General features: G+C 32.9%; 3 protein-coding genes across 5 annotated transcripts in view; 2 read left to right on the forward strand and 1 right to left on the reverse strand.

Annotated features, from left to right (window-relative positions):
• Window positions 1–837: 837 nt before the first annotated feature.
• LOC105142681 (uncharacterized) lies at window positions 838–6,551 on the reverse strand. Its single transcript, XM_011050428.1, has 13 exons — window positions 5,670–6,551; window positions 5,449–5,531; window positions 3,992–4,121; window positions 3,277–3,356; window positions 2,960–3,046; window positions 2,684–2,808; window positions 2,531–2,591; window positions 2,392–2,448; window positions 2,226–2,303; window positions 2,015–2,120; window positions 1,782–1,930; window positions 1,397–1,513; window positions 838–1,308 (listed from the first exon to the last, which is right to left on the reverse strand). The coding sequence occupies exons 1-12, from the start codon at window positions 5,788–5,790 to the stop codon at window positions 1,409–1,411; spliced, it is 1,182 nt and encodes a 393-aa protein (XP_011048730.1). The 5' UTR covers window positions 5,791–6,551; the 3' UTR covers window positions 838–1,308; window positions 1,397–1,408.
• Window positions 6,552–8,176: 1,625 nt separating this feature from the next.
• LOC105142682 (signal peptide peptidase-like 1) lies at window positions 8,177–11,745 on the forward strand. Of its 2 annotated transcripts, none has more exons than XM_011050430.1 (4): window positions 8,177–8,420; window positions 9,034–9,961; window positions 10,958–11,158; window positions 11,441–11,745. In XM_011050430.1, exons 2-4 carry the CDS (start codon window positions 9,164–9,166, stop codon window positions 11,555–11,557), a joined length of 1,116 nt encoding a protein of 371 aa, XP_011048732.1. In that variant the 5' UTR covers window positions 8,177–8,420; window positions 9,034–9,163; the 3' UTR covers window positions 11,558–11,745. The 2 variants fall into 2 exon arrangements, with proteins under 2 accessions (XP_011048732.1, XP_011048731.1); XM_011050429.1 differs by having other exon boundaries at window positions 8,179–8,420; window positions 9,016–9,961.
• Window positions 11,746–15,703: 3,958 nt separating this feature from the next.
• The window catches only part of LOC105142691 (GPI-anchored adhesin-like protein), a 5,527-nt gene continuing 3,972 nt past the window's right edge, over window positions 15,704–17,258 (forward strand). Inside the window, exons 1-3 of one of the 2 annotated variants that reach the window (XM_011050448.1) lie at window positions 15,704–16,138; window positions 16,767–16,853; window positions 17,187–17,242. In XM_011050448.1, the coding sequence (XP_011048750.1) occupies window positions 15,847–16,138; window positions 16,767–16,853; window positions 17,187–17,242 (435 nt within the window). In that variant the 5' untranslated portion in view covers window positions 15,704–15,846. Of the gene's footprint in view, window positions 16,139–16,755; window positions 16,854–17,186; window positions 17,243–17,258 lie in introns of both variants that reach the window. The other variant, XM_011050450.1, reaches the window with a different exon arrangement.

Consider the following 17,258-nt stretch of genomic DNA (forward strand, 5'->3'; position numbering starts at 1 on the left):
AAATTTAAAATTTATATAGTTTATATTATTTTATATTTAATTTTTATCAAATAAATAAAAATGATGAAATTAAAATTCATGATCGTTTAGTTATTAAAACTCTGATATCATATTAAAAAATCATCTCACCTAGAAATTTAAGCTATTAAATAAAGTTATAGAATATAATTTATATTATTTTTTAACAAAAATAACTGTGTATGTCCTTGTATGTAATTGTAATGACTTGTAAGTGTCTGAAAAAATTTAAATTTTTTTAATTAATATGTTTTTGATATTTTTAAATTATTTTGATATATTAATCTTAAAAATTATTTTTAAAAAATAAAAAAATATTATTAATATATTTTTTCTAAATGAAAAACAACTACAATTATATTTTTAAACACGTTTATGCTAGCCAGCCCAATAAAGAATTAGTAAAAGTAAGTTTGATTATTTTTTAAAATGATTTTTTGAAAAAAAATATTAAAATACTTTTTTATATTTTAAAAGTTATTTTTACCATGATATTAAAATAATTTAAAAATATATTAATTTAAAATGAAAAATTTAAATGTTTTCTAAAATATTTTTCAAACCACCATTACGTTATCCCGATCATGACTTCGATTTTACTTTGGACGTTGGATTCCCAGCGTAGCGAAGTGATATCCAATCAAGGACTTGGAGAATTATTAAAGCTGTAGCGTTGTGCTCGCGACCTGGTACGCTACAGAATTATTCCCAGCTGAACGAACGCGTGATTAATCCTCTCCTCTTTCCAGTGAACAAAAGCTCAACCCTTGATTATATATCATACCACCCCCTTCACACCACATCACTTCAAGCATAGAATTGGATTCCTGGTATTTTCGTCCCCAGCAGCGAATATCATTATGAAAAAGAAGTGTGATTATAGGCAGCCACGGAAGAGAACATTTTGAATCGATTACTCCTGTAAATACTAAACATCCTCACCGTAAATTCCATCTCAACAAGTTTTTGAGACCTCTCTCTATCACTCTCCTCCTTATTATCATCATCATCCTATTTAAAGCCTTCAATTTTTTCACTGCCTAACTTGAAAAAATCTGTGAACCTTCTCTGTGTTGATATTGATTTTACTGTATTTCTCACCAGCCTATGATTTCCTCTAGAGTAAAAAAAAAAAAAAAAAATGTTCTGAACTCCATCATCGTTTCCTGCACTTCCTTTAGCATATCCCTTCTTTATACTCTTCGTTTTCTTTCATGGTATCTCCAGGATTCTAGCAACGAAGCTAGTAAAAATCTCTGTTTTCCCATCTGTCTTTCCCGTGTAGGAAACCTGCAACATTTGCTCTTCATCAACAAGAACACGAGGTGATCTGCCAATGATAATAAATATATCTGAGATCGCGAGGAAACTGACATACCTGTGCAATGAACTATGCTACAATGTTATGGCAGAAGGTGCCGCAAGGATATGCACAGTCAATTAACTTGCTTGTAATTCTACTAAAATACCAGTCGCCAACGGCTTCTGCAATTGTCTGAAAAAGGACGTCGAGATTTTACTCACAATGCCAAGCAATTTAAGTTTTGCTAGTTTAAACTATATAAGAAGAAAGGGAAACATAAGAGATGGTATGTCTGAACTATTGCAGTAACCTTTACATAGAACAATGTTGGCTTCAGGATTTTCAATGATTTTATGAGTGATTCGGCCATGATCTTGAGCTGATAAAAACATGGCCTGAATTTAAAGCAGGTGATCTAAGATTTTCCTAGAGCGTAACGGGCATAATGTTAGCAATGTACCTTACTGTGTATTTGCGGGGAGTCTCGCGCAAACCAAGTGTCTTGTGACTCACTTTGGCAATGAGCAAAGCATGAATTTATAAACATTCCCCCTCTTCTAGAATATATGCGAGATGATAGCAACGCCACCAGCATGTCTTGCCTGAAATCTGGATACGAGATGTTTTCAGTTTATTCAAATTGCAAAACTTTGAGCTCATATACAGGATGGCTAATGCCCCAGCGAGACCAACCTTGCAATATGTCAAGCTGTCGTGTGTTACATGATGCTATGTTAAGCTTGCAACGGTTCCAGTCTCCTCTCGTGTCAGCGGAAGGTGGAACCAATGCATGGTGGAACTGTTAAATTTGGCAGTTTCAATCATTTTTTATTGTCTAATGAACATAAAAATACAAAGCGATGCTACGCGATTTCAGATAAATGAAGGCCGGGACAGAAATTACTTGGTAAACATCATAGGCTGTGTTCAAGATGAAGAATGGTGTTGTGATGTATTTCAAGAAATACTGCGGAAACATGCACTGCACCAATACAAGATAAATGCCATTACCACCCGAGTTAGCAAAAACCAGACTAGAAGGCTAGACAGGAGGCTTCAGTAAAAGGTACCAGTTTTGGGTTGTTGAGGAAACTAGTGCAGTTCTTATTGAGATTCTCTTCAATCCCCTGCCACGGAAAGTTCAAAATATCAATACAAGATTCATGATTTAGCACGGCGCAATGGAACACAGATTTCAGCAAGTTTTACCTGTAGAGAAACAAGGTTTTCAAAGAAGTTCCTCATAGTGTGGTTCAAAGTGACGTCTCTTCTGTAAGAACAAGCACAAAAAATATGAAAACATAAATAAAAAGACAGAAAACAAATTTCACTGCACATTCATATAAGAAAGAGCAAACTGACTCGTCCATGAAAAAACCAGCATCACTCAAGCATTTCACGCTGGTATTCCTCGGTAATATCCTGGCAAAGTTTTCGCAATGGAGAAAGGACGACAAACCCCCAGCAGAGCAACCTGAAAGCAAAGCCTAGAGAAGAGACGGAATGATTGTTCAAAACTACAATCAAATTGATGACCACAAAGATCACATTTCCACTTCTGGGATGATTTTAAGCAGAATACAATAGTCTATTCAAAACGAAGAGGCACGTTCAATAATTCCATTGTGAGATTTTTACCTTGCGTGCATGCATCAAGCCTTTGGGGAGAAGATCAAGAATGATTGCTTCCCAAATCTTTTTCCCTCTGAAGTAAAGGACTGATGTCTGTTTCAATCACATGCACACCAAACGGATCAAATTAACTAAGCTTTAATCTGATGTTTGGTGCAAGAAAATTTGTGCAACAAACAAAATTTTCTTACTTTACTAAACAGAGGTGAACGTATATATTTAAGTTCACTAGATTTTAGCAAGATTATGATTAAGCTTTAAGCTTTGTACTCCAAAACCAACATGACAACAAAAGGAATGAAAATTTCAGGTTAGCGGACTACCCCATTGTCGAACTTGGCATCTCCAGAAAACGAGCCTCCATCACAATATCTAAGCTTCACACGGTTCCAGTTGTAAAAGTCTGATAAAGAAAACAGAATTTAATGGTTAATTAACAAGAAGAAGACCAGTTCTACACACGGAGATGTTAAAATCATGCCATTTTTTGCCATTAAATTTGTAGCCTGTGACTAAATGTTAGTATTCTGCTTCAAACACACACAGAAATCACTGCCATTTTTTGCAATTGCACTGAGAAGCTTTTTCTTTGTATATGTACACAAGCTATTAAAAAAGTTCATAAATCCATACAAGATTTAGGTGGTAATTAATGTTTTGTATCTTGAACATGAGACAGGACCCAAAGTCAATCATGTGAACAAGCTATTAAGATTTCTCATCTGTGTTTATCTCTTTCTGTGCTGCTTTTTTTGGGTCTGAAACTCACTAACACGTTCTTGGGAGTGATATTGACCCGTGAAGACAATAAAATAGGGTTTTGGTTTTTTTTTTTTTTTCAGAGACAAGAAAAGCAGGAAAGGTTGGAAAAGGAGAGAAACTATCTGGAAGCCTAGAAGCAGTAGCTGTCTGTCGACTGTACTATATATCACGTGAAACAAGACATGAAGAACATGGACATGTCATGTATGTATATGCGAGATTTCTGTGAACGAAATAATGGGCAATTAGATTTTTGATAACAAGGTGATTAATTACCTGGATTAAGAGAGGCATTGTTGCTTAGGATTCCGTTGAAATCCTCCAACTTGTTCATGTAAAGGGTAGATCCCCGCCGCGTTTGGGCTCTCTCCAAGCATGATTGGATATCATTGCACCATCCACCTCCCTATCAAACATCATAATCATTTTTTACTTCCTGTTAACTTTCAGCTTCCTAATTTCACAGTTCTGGATCCCACCAACTATTTTCTTTTCCCTAAAAGCCAATCCAGTGTGTTATCTCATGTCAAAAAAACCTAAACATTAACTTTTTTGGAGAATCTTCTTTTTGAAGATTTTTAAGATTTTCAAGCTTTTATAATTTTTTTTTTCCTCGTATTATTTGCAACTTCTATTCCAACTGGTCACCACTGCCACCATGGTTAAGTTAATGCCTAATTAAGCTGTAAGCCAAAACCAAAACTGATGGGCAACAACAGGGACTGTTAGTTATTACATCAAAGGCTTTGCTTAGGTTGAAAGTTTGGAATCTAGACCAATGATTTTCCCATTTGGACGAGCAATTCTTTTGAGACCATATCGTGGGACGTACTCTTTGGTGCATCTTTTGCAGTTCTTTAACTGCTTTCGGCATGTTCCTTTTCGTAGGGCCATTGAGGTCACGACATGAGCAAAATTTCTCAATAAACGTGGCGGGAGTTATAGATGTGATTATTGTAGCGATCAAAATTGCTGTATTCCTATGAAATGATTTCACAAATTGAGAGTTGATATGTTACTTTCGCACGTTCTACCTTCCAGTTTTCAGCAAGCCCATCAATAGTTTTAACCTGCTATACCAATAATGAATTTCTACCCTCTTTAGCAGAAGACCAGACAAATCCAGGCCATGGATCTGCAGAGTCTCTGAAATGGTGAAGCGAGCTGCAAGTTGCACTGGCAACATGATGCACGAGACCCTAGGCAAACTAAACCCACGTTGTCGTATTGGTTTCCTAAATCTTCCAACCATACAAAACTTAACAAAGGTCAACACATCTTCCCCAAGGTCACTGTACATTCACCGAAGAATACTGCCTACATGGCAAGTCCTCATTGGATACCTTTTGTTGTGTGGTACTGACCCTCTTATAATAAACCAATGAACTTTTATCATGATAGCACCTAACCATAGTTTTTTCATTCAACTATTTTCAAATGAATTTATGCATTGGTTTTTATAATATATTTATGTATCAACTATGACTAAATTATTTTTTCAATTATTTAAAAAAAAATGTTTTTATATTGATATGGTATATTTATTATGTAGAAGAATAAAACCTTTTAAATATCCAATTCTAAAATTTGAATTGGAGAAGAAGGAAAGAAAGACTGAAACTGATTTAATTCCGGATCGCTTAACATGCCATGACCTTGTTAATGACTTTATTATCAACTAAACTAACTAATGAATACTTAATTTATCCTTTTACCATGAGTATTTTAATTACCTCAAATTGCAGAAGCCAGTTGCGTGCACCAGCACCGAATCCTCTGTGCAAATGATACGCTGGCAAACTTCCATCCAAGCAAACTACGAATAACATTCACCAACAAGGAAGAAGAAAACAAGGGTTAATGATAAAATAATATATAGTAATTAACTAATGCTTCATAATTAAAGAATTGATGATGTATCAATAAGACAGTAAGAGATATAGTAAGAACTTACAGCCACCAATTTTGGAAGCATTGGGAACCAGAGTCATCTTAACAAGAAGTCGACTATCTGAGCAAGTGCACCATGACGCCAAATTCAACAATAACAGTAATATGGCTACTGCTAAATCCATCTTGAATGGGAGATAGGGGCGTTAGCTTTGTAGAATTAAGATGGATCTTGAATGACAGCAATGCGTTTTGTACGCTGAAAGGAACTGAAATCAGACGCTTATGACATGAAAGAGAAGGGACATTTAGGGAATCTACAACCGGAGTGGTGTCAGCTCTAACTCATGCATTGCTCATGTTCTTAACCAGACATGGACAATCCAGTCCATGTGACGAGAGCTAGGACTTGGGATCCTATGCAAGGAAGCAAAAAAGAGATAAAGAAGATACTGAAAAGGGAAAGGTTAAATTGTGGCAATGTGTGTCAGCTGTATTCAAGGAGAGGAAGGGAATTTAGTAGTGAAAGATGTTGGCAATCCAAGAAGCGCTGTGACTTGAAGCCTTGAAGTTGCCAAGGTGGTTTTTTCTGTCTTGGAAAGAGATGGCGCCGGAGAGAAGTGACAGGGGAAGGGAAAGCAATGGACCGAACTTGGTATACGGGACCCGTCAAGAAATAGATTAATTATCGTGTTATGATAAGAGTCTTGAAAGGGAAGACAAGCACCAGTCTTTGGTGTGGAAATTGGTGGTGGATGGATTATATATTGGGTTGGTGAAGATAACGTTTTACAAGTCATTGTTTCCTAGCGAGAAAGTTTTGCCTGTGTAGGTATATGTAGGGAAGATGAAGAGGGATTCGTTGTTGAGAATTCTAGCCAACTTGCGACTTGTGAGTGCCTGGCGGTCCCCTTATGGCTACTTGTCCACATGAAGCCGCAGCCTTGTGCGTCTCTCCCCCCCCGTTCCTTCCTTCCTTGCAATGGATGCGTCAACGAATCCTGTATTCCTGGTATTCAACTATTTGATCCAAAACAAAAACTATAACTATAACTTGGTCCCTGATGTTTAAGAAATCAATTAACTGGTCTTTTATAAATTATATATTTAACCGTTATGTTTATGGTTCGGCCCTTTCATCAATTTTATGTTATTTTCAGTCTTTTTAATTAGTTTTTCTGCTTGAGATCAGAAATAGAGAAAGAAAAACGAAGGAAATACGATGAAGAGATTTGGATAGGAAAGAAGATATTTTGGGAGAGGATGGCCAGCGCTAGTAGAGAGATTATTTAATTTTGTTGTGTATTTTAGGGGTTAATTAACTTGGTTCAATCAGCTATAGGGACTATTTATACGAAATTTGGCAAATTGGCATACCAAGTTAAAGGGGGAGGCACTTGCGCGTAGGCAAGGCAACAAGGTTGTGGCTGGTGGAGTTGAAAGCCTTCCTCCAATATTTATGAAATTCAAATATTTATTAAAGACATATTAATATATATGTAGTAAACACATTAATTAACTATACGCATTAATAATGTAGATGTTGGTCTTTTTTAAGAGAAAAATTAAAAAAAAACAAACAGTAATGTGATTATAATCTAAAGAATAAACGTTTGGCATCTCAATGATATTGGAACCTATGAATCAACCTTGTGCGTGCATAGATACTAATAAAAGGGAGGATTTAATTCATGTATCTGGAAAAGTATGGTTATAGTTGTTTTTTATTTAGAAATATATTAAAATAATAATTTTTTATATTTTTAAAATTATTTTTAAAATTAATGCATCAAAATGATCTAAAAATACCAAAAAAAAATATTAAATTAAAGAAAAGAAATTAAAATATTTTTAAAACAAAAAAACAAAGTGTCCAAAGATTTGAATATTAACCATATTTATTTCACACCTGTTTTGATGTTTATTTATCATTTATTGCCATTAAGAGTTGGTAGATACATCTAAAACAAAGCTTAAACAGATGAAACTCCGGTCGCTTTGTTTTGGTCGTGTTCCCTCTCCCCCATTATTAATCTTAAGTAGCCAACTCATTCACGGTTGTTAGATCTGAATCTTATCTCAAACAAGCTTCACCTAAGTTTCTTTAATTCACCCCCTCGTGATTGCAAGTTTGCAACATGTTCGGCTTTGGCAGTTAAACTCAGCGACACATTTACTCACCAGACAAGTTTCATGTGGGGCTGGACGGGGAGTTGATATAATTAAATCTGATATATCAAATTAAAATTTGAGTGAAATCCAGTTTGAGTTAAAAAAAAAATCAAATTAATATTATTTTAATTATTTTTAAAAAAATCAAGCATGGATTAACCCGTGCAGTACATCGCTTAGGCCATGAGCTGGCTGGGTTTTATAAGGATGGTGAGGTTTTTGGGAATGTAGAGCGACTTGTATGGTAGGCTTCTCGGCAGTGGGCTAGTGCTTGGGTCAGGCTTATCAATGGTGGTCTTTTGGGCCACACGAGCATAAAATGGAGGTCTAAAGAGTTTAAGTTGTCTTCAACTATAAACCTCGATGTTTGGCCCATAACATAACAAACAGAAACAGGTGAACCATCCCAGGCAGACCATAGCACAGGCACGTAAGCACGTAGCTAGCAACGAGAGAATTGGTTAGCCAGTAGCAGCACACGCTTCCCTGTATACAAAAACGGTGGCTAGTTGGCAAATCATCGGTACTTTGTTTCTCTTTTGTTGTCCGTTTTCAGGCAGCTCCCAGAGCCAGACAGAAAATGGGCTGATGATAGACTGAGAGAGAGCGCGTGTGTGTTTTCAGCCTCTTCAAAAAGTCCCAGGTCAGCCCTTTCTCTCAGACCCTGATTTCCCATTTTGAAATCTCTTTTCTTTTGGTTTCAGATCTTTAGTTGTAAATTTTTCTTACCTTTTTCATTTTATTTTCATTGTTTTTTGTTCTTTGCTTGTAAGCTCTACATGTTAGTTAGTGGATTTGAGTTAATAGCTTGTAGATTGGTTACCGGGAAAGTTTTGTGTTTTGAATTTGTTCATTTTTTGAGATAATAAAGAAATTTTGAGTCTTTTTGTTTGGTTTCGGAAGGGTTTTTAGAAGGGAAAAAAAATGAAAATTTGAACTTAAATTGGCAGCATAATTGTCACTGGTTCGGTAAAGTTGAGGCTGTTGTTGTCTTGGTTGTTTTGAGAAATGAAATGTGCTTGCTTGATTTTAATTTGGATGGGAATTGTTTCATGTTGGTTGACATTCTAAGCTAGGGAAAACAAAGAAAGTGGGAATCATTCATTACTTGGGTTGCTACGCGTGTTGTATTTAAGTTATGTTCTTTACTTCTGGCCGGGAATGGAAAATATTGAATTTGTTGATATATGCAACAGAAGCTTGAAGTGTTCTGTGTTCACTTATGTTTCTTTTTACAGGACCGCGCTGCTTTGCAGGTTCCAAGACTATCTTTATTAAAGTGTTCATGAGACAAAGGATGCAACTTTGACTGCAAAATTGGTGGCCAGACTTTCTTGGTTTTTTATTAGTAAGAAAGACTGGTTTGAAATAGTTTGGTTCTCTCTCATGGAGACCTTGTGGAAACTTTTGTATCTGCTGGAACCTGCACCTGTTACCCTTATAGTGACAGCAGTAGCTGTAACATTTGGGTCTGCTTTTCGAGCTTTAAATTATGGCAAAGAAATGGAGAGAAACCGTGACTGGTCAGAAGCATCCATTACATTGGATAGGTCACAAGCACTGATGATCCCGATAATGAGTTCTTGCAGTTTGCTGTTGATGTTTTACCTGTTTTCGTCTGTCTCACAGCTCCTTACTGCATTTACAGCCATTGCCTCTGTTTCATCCCTCTTCTTCTCCCTCTTTCCTTTTGCTGCCTATATAAAGTCACGTTGTGGTTTGGCAGACCCGCATGTGTCTCGTTGCTGTTCAAAGTCATTTACACGAATGCAAGGGTTGTTGTTGGTGTCATGCTTTCTAACCGTTTCTGCTTGGCTTGTTTCTGGGCATTGGATACTGAACAATCTGTTGGGTATTTCAATTTGCATTGCATTTGTGAGTCATGTAAGGCTTCCGAACATCAAAATATGTGCAATTCTCCTTGCATGCTTGTTCGTATATGACATTTTCTGGGTATTCTTCTCGGAGAAATTTTTTGGTGTCAATGTCATGGTATCAGTGGCAACGCAACAAGCATCAAATCCTGTTCATACAGTGGTCAATAGTTTGAGTCTTCCAGGTTTGCAATTGATTACAAAGAAGCTTGAGTTGCCAGTGAAAATAGTCTTTCCCAGAAATTTGTTGGGTAGTACAGCTTCAGGAGGAAATGCTACAGATTTCATGATGCTTGGTCTTGGCGACATGGTATGTTAGCATGTTTCTTTTGTTTGTTAGTGGTCTTGCGTAGTATTTATCGAGTCTATAAGACATGCTGCCCCCCCATCCAAAATAGTGATGGTTTGACATCAAAGTTTCTGCTTATAGTTTTCTCAAATGGACTTAGGAAATATTTTGGGGCAACACCGGGGGCATCTGTGTAGTGTTGGCCCCAACAACCTGTCCCCCTCCCCCATCTTTGTTAGGCTATTGTTTTTAAAATATGCTGGATAAGCTGTTCATTGAGCAGTCATGCTAAATATCAGGTGTATCTGTATAGTATTAACTCGAAACCTCTGTTGAGGTGATCTCTGCTACGTAAGCTTTTGTAAAAGATGGTGAGTGAGCAGTTCTTTGTGCAATCATTCTAAATACCAGTTCTCTATAAATTTCCTTGTTGCATCATGCTCTTGGATTTCTCAATCGTTGATATATAGCTTCTAATCCCTTTATTGGATTCGCATGCAGTCTGTAGTCCAGTCATGATAGGTAGACATTTTGCAGTCTGAGTTCAGATTGTATCCATGGGAGCCCATCGTTCCATATCTTCTTACCATGCATGTAGATATAGAATGATGAAGATACAAGATCCTTAGGACCTATTGGTTAAAAAATTTCATAATCATTTTGCCCCTGGCTATACTTTGTTTCTTCTACCTTTCTGATTCAGAGGCCTTCCAAGAACTGATTTTAATGTTGCTCTTGTTCCAAGCTATTCTTTCTGGTAGTAAAAGCTAAGCTTTTATGAATAATGATTTTACTGCCCGCATGCTTGGAACATGAAGTTATCCTATGATACAAGATGATATGCTTTCTTTTCAACTTAATTTTGGTAAAGATATTTGTTAAATTTATTTGCATGCATGCTTGTGCACCAAAAGTTTACTGGATGTTTTTGTACATGGATGATTTTGGCACCTTGTGCTGTTCCAGGGAAAATATTGAAAGATGTCACATTTTATTTCAATAATGTTGTTCTTGCAGGCTATACCTGCCATGCTTCTAGCATTAGTCCTTTGTTTTGACTACCGAAAGAGCAGGGATCCCATGAATCTCTTAGATTTACATTCTTCCAAGGGACATAGATACATATGGTATGCACTTCCTGGATATGCCACAGGATTAGTAACTGCTTTAGCTGCTGGTGTTCTGACTCACTCACCGCAACCTGCTCTTCTCTATCTGGTACTTCTATTGGCAATGTATTTATTTGTTGAATACTGTATTTGGAATATACATGCCTTTTGCATGCCGGATCTTGTTGCTTTTTTTATGTCACAAGAGATTAAATATCGTGCAAAGAACTTCCTAATCTTCTGTACTTGCAACATTCCATTAGTTTACTTTTTGGCTTGCCCCTTGCCCCGTTTCGATATGTATTTTTTACGTGCCAGATTTCTATATATTTCTTGTGGTTTAAAAAAATTTGTATTTATCTGAGTTTTCCTTGCTTGATGATGAATGTAGGTGCCTTCTACACTCGGACCTGTTATCGTTGTCTCTTGGATTAGGAAGGAACTGCCTGAGTTGTGGGAAGGAAGCATGTCTAATGGCAATGACAAAGCACGTCAAATAGAAGTTTGAGCCGAGCTTTGTGGCCTTGACACCACAGAGTTTGCAGGGCCAGTTGGAAGTTGTAAATTATCCTGGGAGTTGAATCCGTTGGAAACTTAAACAAGATAATCAGCAATTGGATGTTTATTTAGTTGTATTTGACTTTTCGGCCAGCCGATTCAGTTGTTAGATATGAAAGGAAGGAAATTTATCCTTTTGATGTCCTTTTCACAAGCAACAGAAAAAAAAGGAAAGGTTTTCAAATGGATTGTGGTTGAGTTAATATATTTGTCTATTTATTTTATAAAAATCTATGTTCCTTTAACCATCTAACCAGACAAGCAAGTTTATATATACATACATATATATATATATGTATATAGTACGATCATTCAAATAAAGATTTATTATGATCTTTAAGGCAATTATATAAAGAAAATGTTATTATTTTCATGTGATTATAGTTAATTAATGAAAATAATATAAAAAATGATAGTAACAAAATATTAAATCAAAGCCAGATTCTTTTCCAACGAGCACCTTTCTTTTGGATGAGTACTTATGCGTCTGATGGAGTGTTTTTCTTGTTAGACAATAAGAGATACTTTCAAGTAATTATACCTTTTACATGATCAAGATGAGTTTAACAAATCTCTAAGATTTTAGGCTAAATTATTAAAAAATGAAGCATTTTTTTAACTACAAAATCAATATTTAAGAATTGGTAGAAATACTTAGTTTTTTTTACTAAAGTAGTTAAAAGTTTTATCAATCATGCATTTGACGAGTTTGAATTTTTGATATTTTTAAATTATTATAAAGATCAATTTATCTCTTTACCCATTTAATTATAACAAAAAACTTAGCTAAAATTACAAAAATATCCCCATAAAAAATAAATTAATTATGGAACTAAGGGTAATTAGGAAAATCTAATGTGCTTTGAATTTTAAAAAATTTTAAATTATTTTTAAAGACCAATTCACCCCTTTATCCATTTTATTATAACAAAAACCCGGTATGAAAATACAAAACAAAACCCAAAAAACTTAATTAATTTTGAAACTAAGGGCAATTTTGTAAAATTACTGTGCAATAAAATGTGAAATTTTGAAAAAAGTCCCTAGAAGCTAGCTATCAATTTTTTTTCCTTTAAAGGACAGTAAGGGTATTTTACTGTTTTTTAAAAAAGAAAAAAGATCCTTGCACTCTTAATCAAAACAAAAATAACTAATGGTATTAAAAAAATTTCTAGGAGAATAAACATCATTAATGCATTGATATTTTATTATGTTATTTTTTTTTTATCTTACTTATAACATAACATAGAATAGGCTAATAAACATTACTTATTAGAATAGTATTTTGATGAAATTTCTGCTAGCTAAAAAAACATCTAGCTAGGATTTGAAAGCATAATAATCTGTTTACCATAACTCAATTAAATTTTTATTTTTTAGAAAAAAGTAAATTACTTAAATGTCCTAGTAAAAAAAAGTGGATTAAGCATGGGAGCTTTTATGTCCCTTCCAACTTTTTTTTATTAAATTTAATTTATTTAATTACCCTTGGGTTCAAAATAATCAAAATTATTTTTCAAAGGTGTTTTGGTTTTGTCATCATTATTTATTTTTATAAATTTCATGTTAACTTTGATATTTTTATATTTTAATAAATGTTTGATATTAAAAAAAATGGATAATATGTGCGAGGTTGTTTTGTTACCAAATATTACCTTTCATATCTCAATACCCCTTTCATGACAGGATAATAAATGCATAAGATGTATCTTCAATTTAGTATTGACTACTATTGTTTTTCCTTATCTTCTCTATCTCTCCCTTAAATTCCACGAGAATCCTTTCAAAATCTCAAATTAAGACATTCAATTTTTTTTTCCTTATCACTTGATCCATTTTTTTTTATTACTATTTATTTTATTTTAAATAATCTATAAAATTAGAATTGTATATTTAATTTTACTCTATTTAATTTTTTTAATCTTTCAAACTTGGTTTGTATTTTATTTGTTGCTGTATGTTTTGTTTGCTGTCATTTTTATTTTATAATTTCATCCTTATTAAGTTTTTTTTTTCATATCAAATTTGATTATCATTATTTTTATTGTTGTTTATTTTATTTTAATAAGTTTTTTCAATTAATATCTTTTCATGATTTCATCTATTAATATTAAATTGTATGAGAATTAAGCTTCTTGATTGAATTATATTTAAGATTTCATGATTGTGAGTTTCATAAATTAAATTAGTTTTAGGAAGTTTACGCTATGTTTGCTTGATTTTTTATTTCCCTTAATTTAAGCTATTTTTTAAAAATCATCTTTTAACATTTATTCAATTGGAATTTGGTTCCATTCTTTTTATTTATTTTATTTTTATAGAATCTATTGTTGGTCTTGAACATGATCCAAGTTATCTAAAATAGTCTTATTTATTGTTTTTTGTTGGTTTCTTCCACTAACATTTTAAATTGATATTTTTTTTCAGATACCACTCATTGATATTTTAAAAAAAATTAAATAAAATTATTTATAAAATTAAAATTCATGTTCAGTTTTACCCCCTCTATTTTTAAAATTTTTCAATTTTAGTCCTTATTAGTTTATTTTTCTATTCATTTTATTTGAGGTAAATTTTTATTTTTCTTAAAATTCTGTCCTATTTAAGTTTTCTTTTTCTTCAAATTTGATCCCTTTTTTTATTACTATTTTTTTTAGTAGGTATTTTAAATTTATATATATTTTTATTTTATTATTTAACATTAAATTAATTAGAATTTAAGCTTGTTAACTAAATCCAAATCCATGATTTAAGAGGTTTAGTGCTTTTGATATTAATTCAGGTTAGAAAGTTTTTCTCAAGTTTGCTTGTTTTATTTTTTCTTTCTTCAAACTCTTGTTTTAAACACTTGACTTTGTTATTTTATTTATTTATTTTTTGTGTGAGTTTTTACTAATTTTGAAAATAACTTGGGTTTTCTTATTTGTTGTTATCTAATGGATATACTTTGGTTTTGTAATTGAATTTCTCAATTCAACTTGAGTATAAGATTTAATAAGTTGCGAGTTTGATACCTCAGTCTAAGCCTCGAAGATTTACTTCTTTTTTTAAGCTAATTTTTTTTATTTCACCGTTCAACATTTTTAATATTAGCGATTAGGCTTTGGTTTTTCTTTATATGCCTTCTAGGTGATGTTTTGTGAATTTAACTTATTTAAGTTGTTCTAAGTCTTTTTATTTTTTATTCTTGGTTGAATTTATTTTTATAATTTCTTATATTGATATATATTTTTTTTTTGTTTCGTCCTTCAAGGTTGAGGTTTTTTGATAGACTTTATAACTTTCTATCTGTCTTTCACAATCCTAGCACTCGGATTACGAGTTTCTCAAGTTAACTCAATTTTTTGTTTGGTTGCTCTTTTTAAATTTAATATTTTTTGTACTTCATACTTCAATATTAAGTTATTTGAAATTGAGTTATATGATGTTTATTAGTATGCTTTATGTTAGATTATTTCATTCACATGATCCAAATAATAGGGTTTGGTTTGTTTGGTTTTTTTCAATATTTTTTTATTTAACTTTTCTTTTAATTTTATTATTTAATATTATATATGTTTGGAATTCTACCTAGTCTCTTTTTTATTTGTTTATTTCAATATCAATATATAACTTATATATCTGACTTGTAGGTTGGTCTAATTGTTTTTTTTTTTACATGTAATTTATTGAAAATTTATTTTTATTTTTAAATTATTTTTTACATGTTTTCTATTAGTTTTTCTTGCATGGATTTATGCTCAATTTTTATTTTTTAATTAAAAGATTTTTAAAAATTTATTGCATGACATGGGTGTTTTTTTTAAATTAATAAAAAAATATTATGGTCCATAACACACCACATAAATATTTATAATTTTAAAAGTGTATTTGAATTATAATGTAAATTATATATTTTAAATTTTATTTTTTATTAAAAATAATTTTTTATATTTTTAATGTAATAATATCAAAAATATTTTTTTAAATTAATGTTTTTAATTTTAATATATTTTTAAATAAAAAAAACTTTAAAGCATGACAGTAAAGGAGTAAAACAATCTCTTCAGTATAAAATAAAAAAAGTAAACGAAAAGCAAACACAAACACTCTTCACTGTCTTCGAAATTGATAGATAGATAAGAAAACATTAAAAAGCTTTCCATTTGCCTCCCCGTCAATATAAACAATCATAACTTCTCCATTATCCCCAATCTCAATTTCTGACTACATAAATCCAAAATCAAACAAAAACCCACCATGGTATCATCCATGGCTGCCACCTGTTCTCCAACCTCTCTACAGCTTCGGTTAGCCATGAATTGCCATAACCGTCAAATACCGCCTCCAACACAAACACGGCGTTGGATGAGGAACAAGGAGGTAGGTAGTGGTAGCTTTCGCTTCCTCTTCCTGCCTCAAAATGAACGGCGTTTTGATGGAGGTTCGTGCGTTGGGTCGAGTTCTGCTGCGGATAATTTTGCTGGATGGTCTGATTCGGATCATGATAGTGATCAGTCTATTGAGAATCAGAGAAAGAAATGGCTTAGAGGTAATGAATTTAATTTTTTTTTATTTTTGGCTTTTTTTTTGAAAAAAAAAGTTAATTTTGAGAAATGGATTATGGGTTTTAATTTTGTTAGCTTGTAATGCAAAATGTAGCTCTCTCAAGTGGGTTAAAGTTAGCCTACTTGGAAAAATTTGTGTTCTTCTGATTTTTTACCTTTCTTATTTAGAATCTGTAATTATCCATGTTTAATTGTAATTGAGAAAAGTTGGCATAAAGGGAGGCTAAATGTTTAGTTTTTGTGATAGTTCTGGGAAATGAATCATGGATATGCTTTTTTTTTTTTTTTTTAAGATTAAAGTGTGAAATTTAGTAGCTCTTTCAAGGGGGCTTTGGTGTATTAGGCAAAGTTTGTATTGGGGTTATATTTTAATTTGTTGGTCTTAGGATCTGTGCTTGCTGCTTTTTAAATATAATAGTGAATGATACCGAGTAAAGCTGAACAAAGCTATTATCTTTGTTGCTGTTGATTCGGTTGGTACTTTCTTTGCATATGAACTCTTTTGTTGGATGATTATTACTGCATTTCCGTGTGAAAGTGAGAATGGTTATAAAGGTTTCATTTATGTGTTTTTAATGGACTGATAACACTTAGGAAGTAGTTTGCTTTCAGGGATTGTGGGAGCTGGAGTAGCCGGGGTCATTCTATTTGCAGGGCTTACCTTTGCAGCATTGTCTTTAAGCAAGTGGAGCACTTCCAGTAAGTTGCTGCTTCTATTCTTAGAAGATTTAATTGGCCAGTACTAATAAAATATCAAAACTATAGACCATATGATGTTGTTTTTTCTGCTTAACAAAAAATAAAATAGAATAAAATAAAATAAAAATATAACAGTAAATGATGAAATGAAATAAACAACAGATGCTCAATTGTATGCTAACACAGTCTTCTGGCTGCTGTTTCCTAAGCTTCTGGTTTGAATGTCCTGTGTATAACAAACAGATAGGCCTTGCTAAAATGTATGGATCTTTTGAATTTCTCTTCTCCTTGGTGTTCAACTGCACCAATGCTTAATGATAACCCTCAATACAGGGCCAAAACAACAGATTGAACCATTCACAACTATGGAACCATTCACAACTCAGCAGGAAGGATCATTGGTCT

The sequence above is a fragment of the Populus euphratica genome, unplaced genomic scaffold (genome assembly GCF_000495115.2).
Source record: "Populus euphratica unplaced genomic scaffold, PopEup_1.0 scaffold148.1, whole genome shotgun sequence".
Lineage (NCBI taxonomy): Eukaryota > Viridiplantae > Streptophyta > Magnoliopsida > Malpighiales > Salicaceae > Populus > Populus euphratica.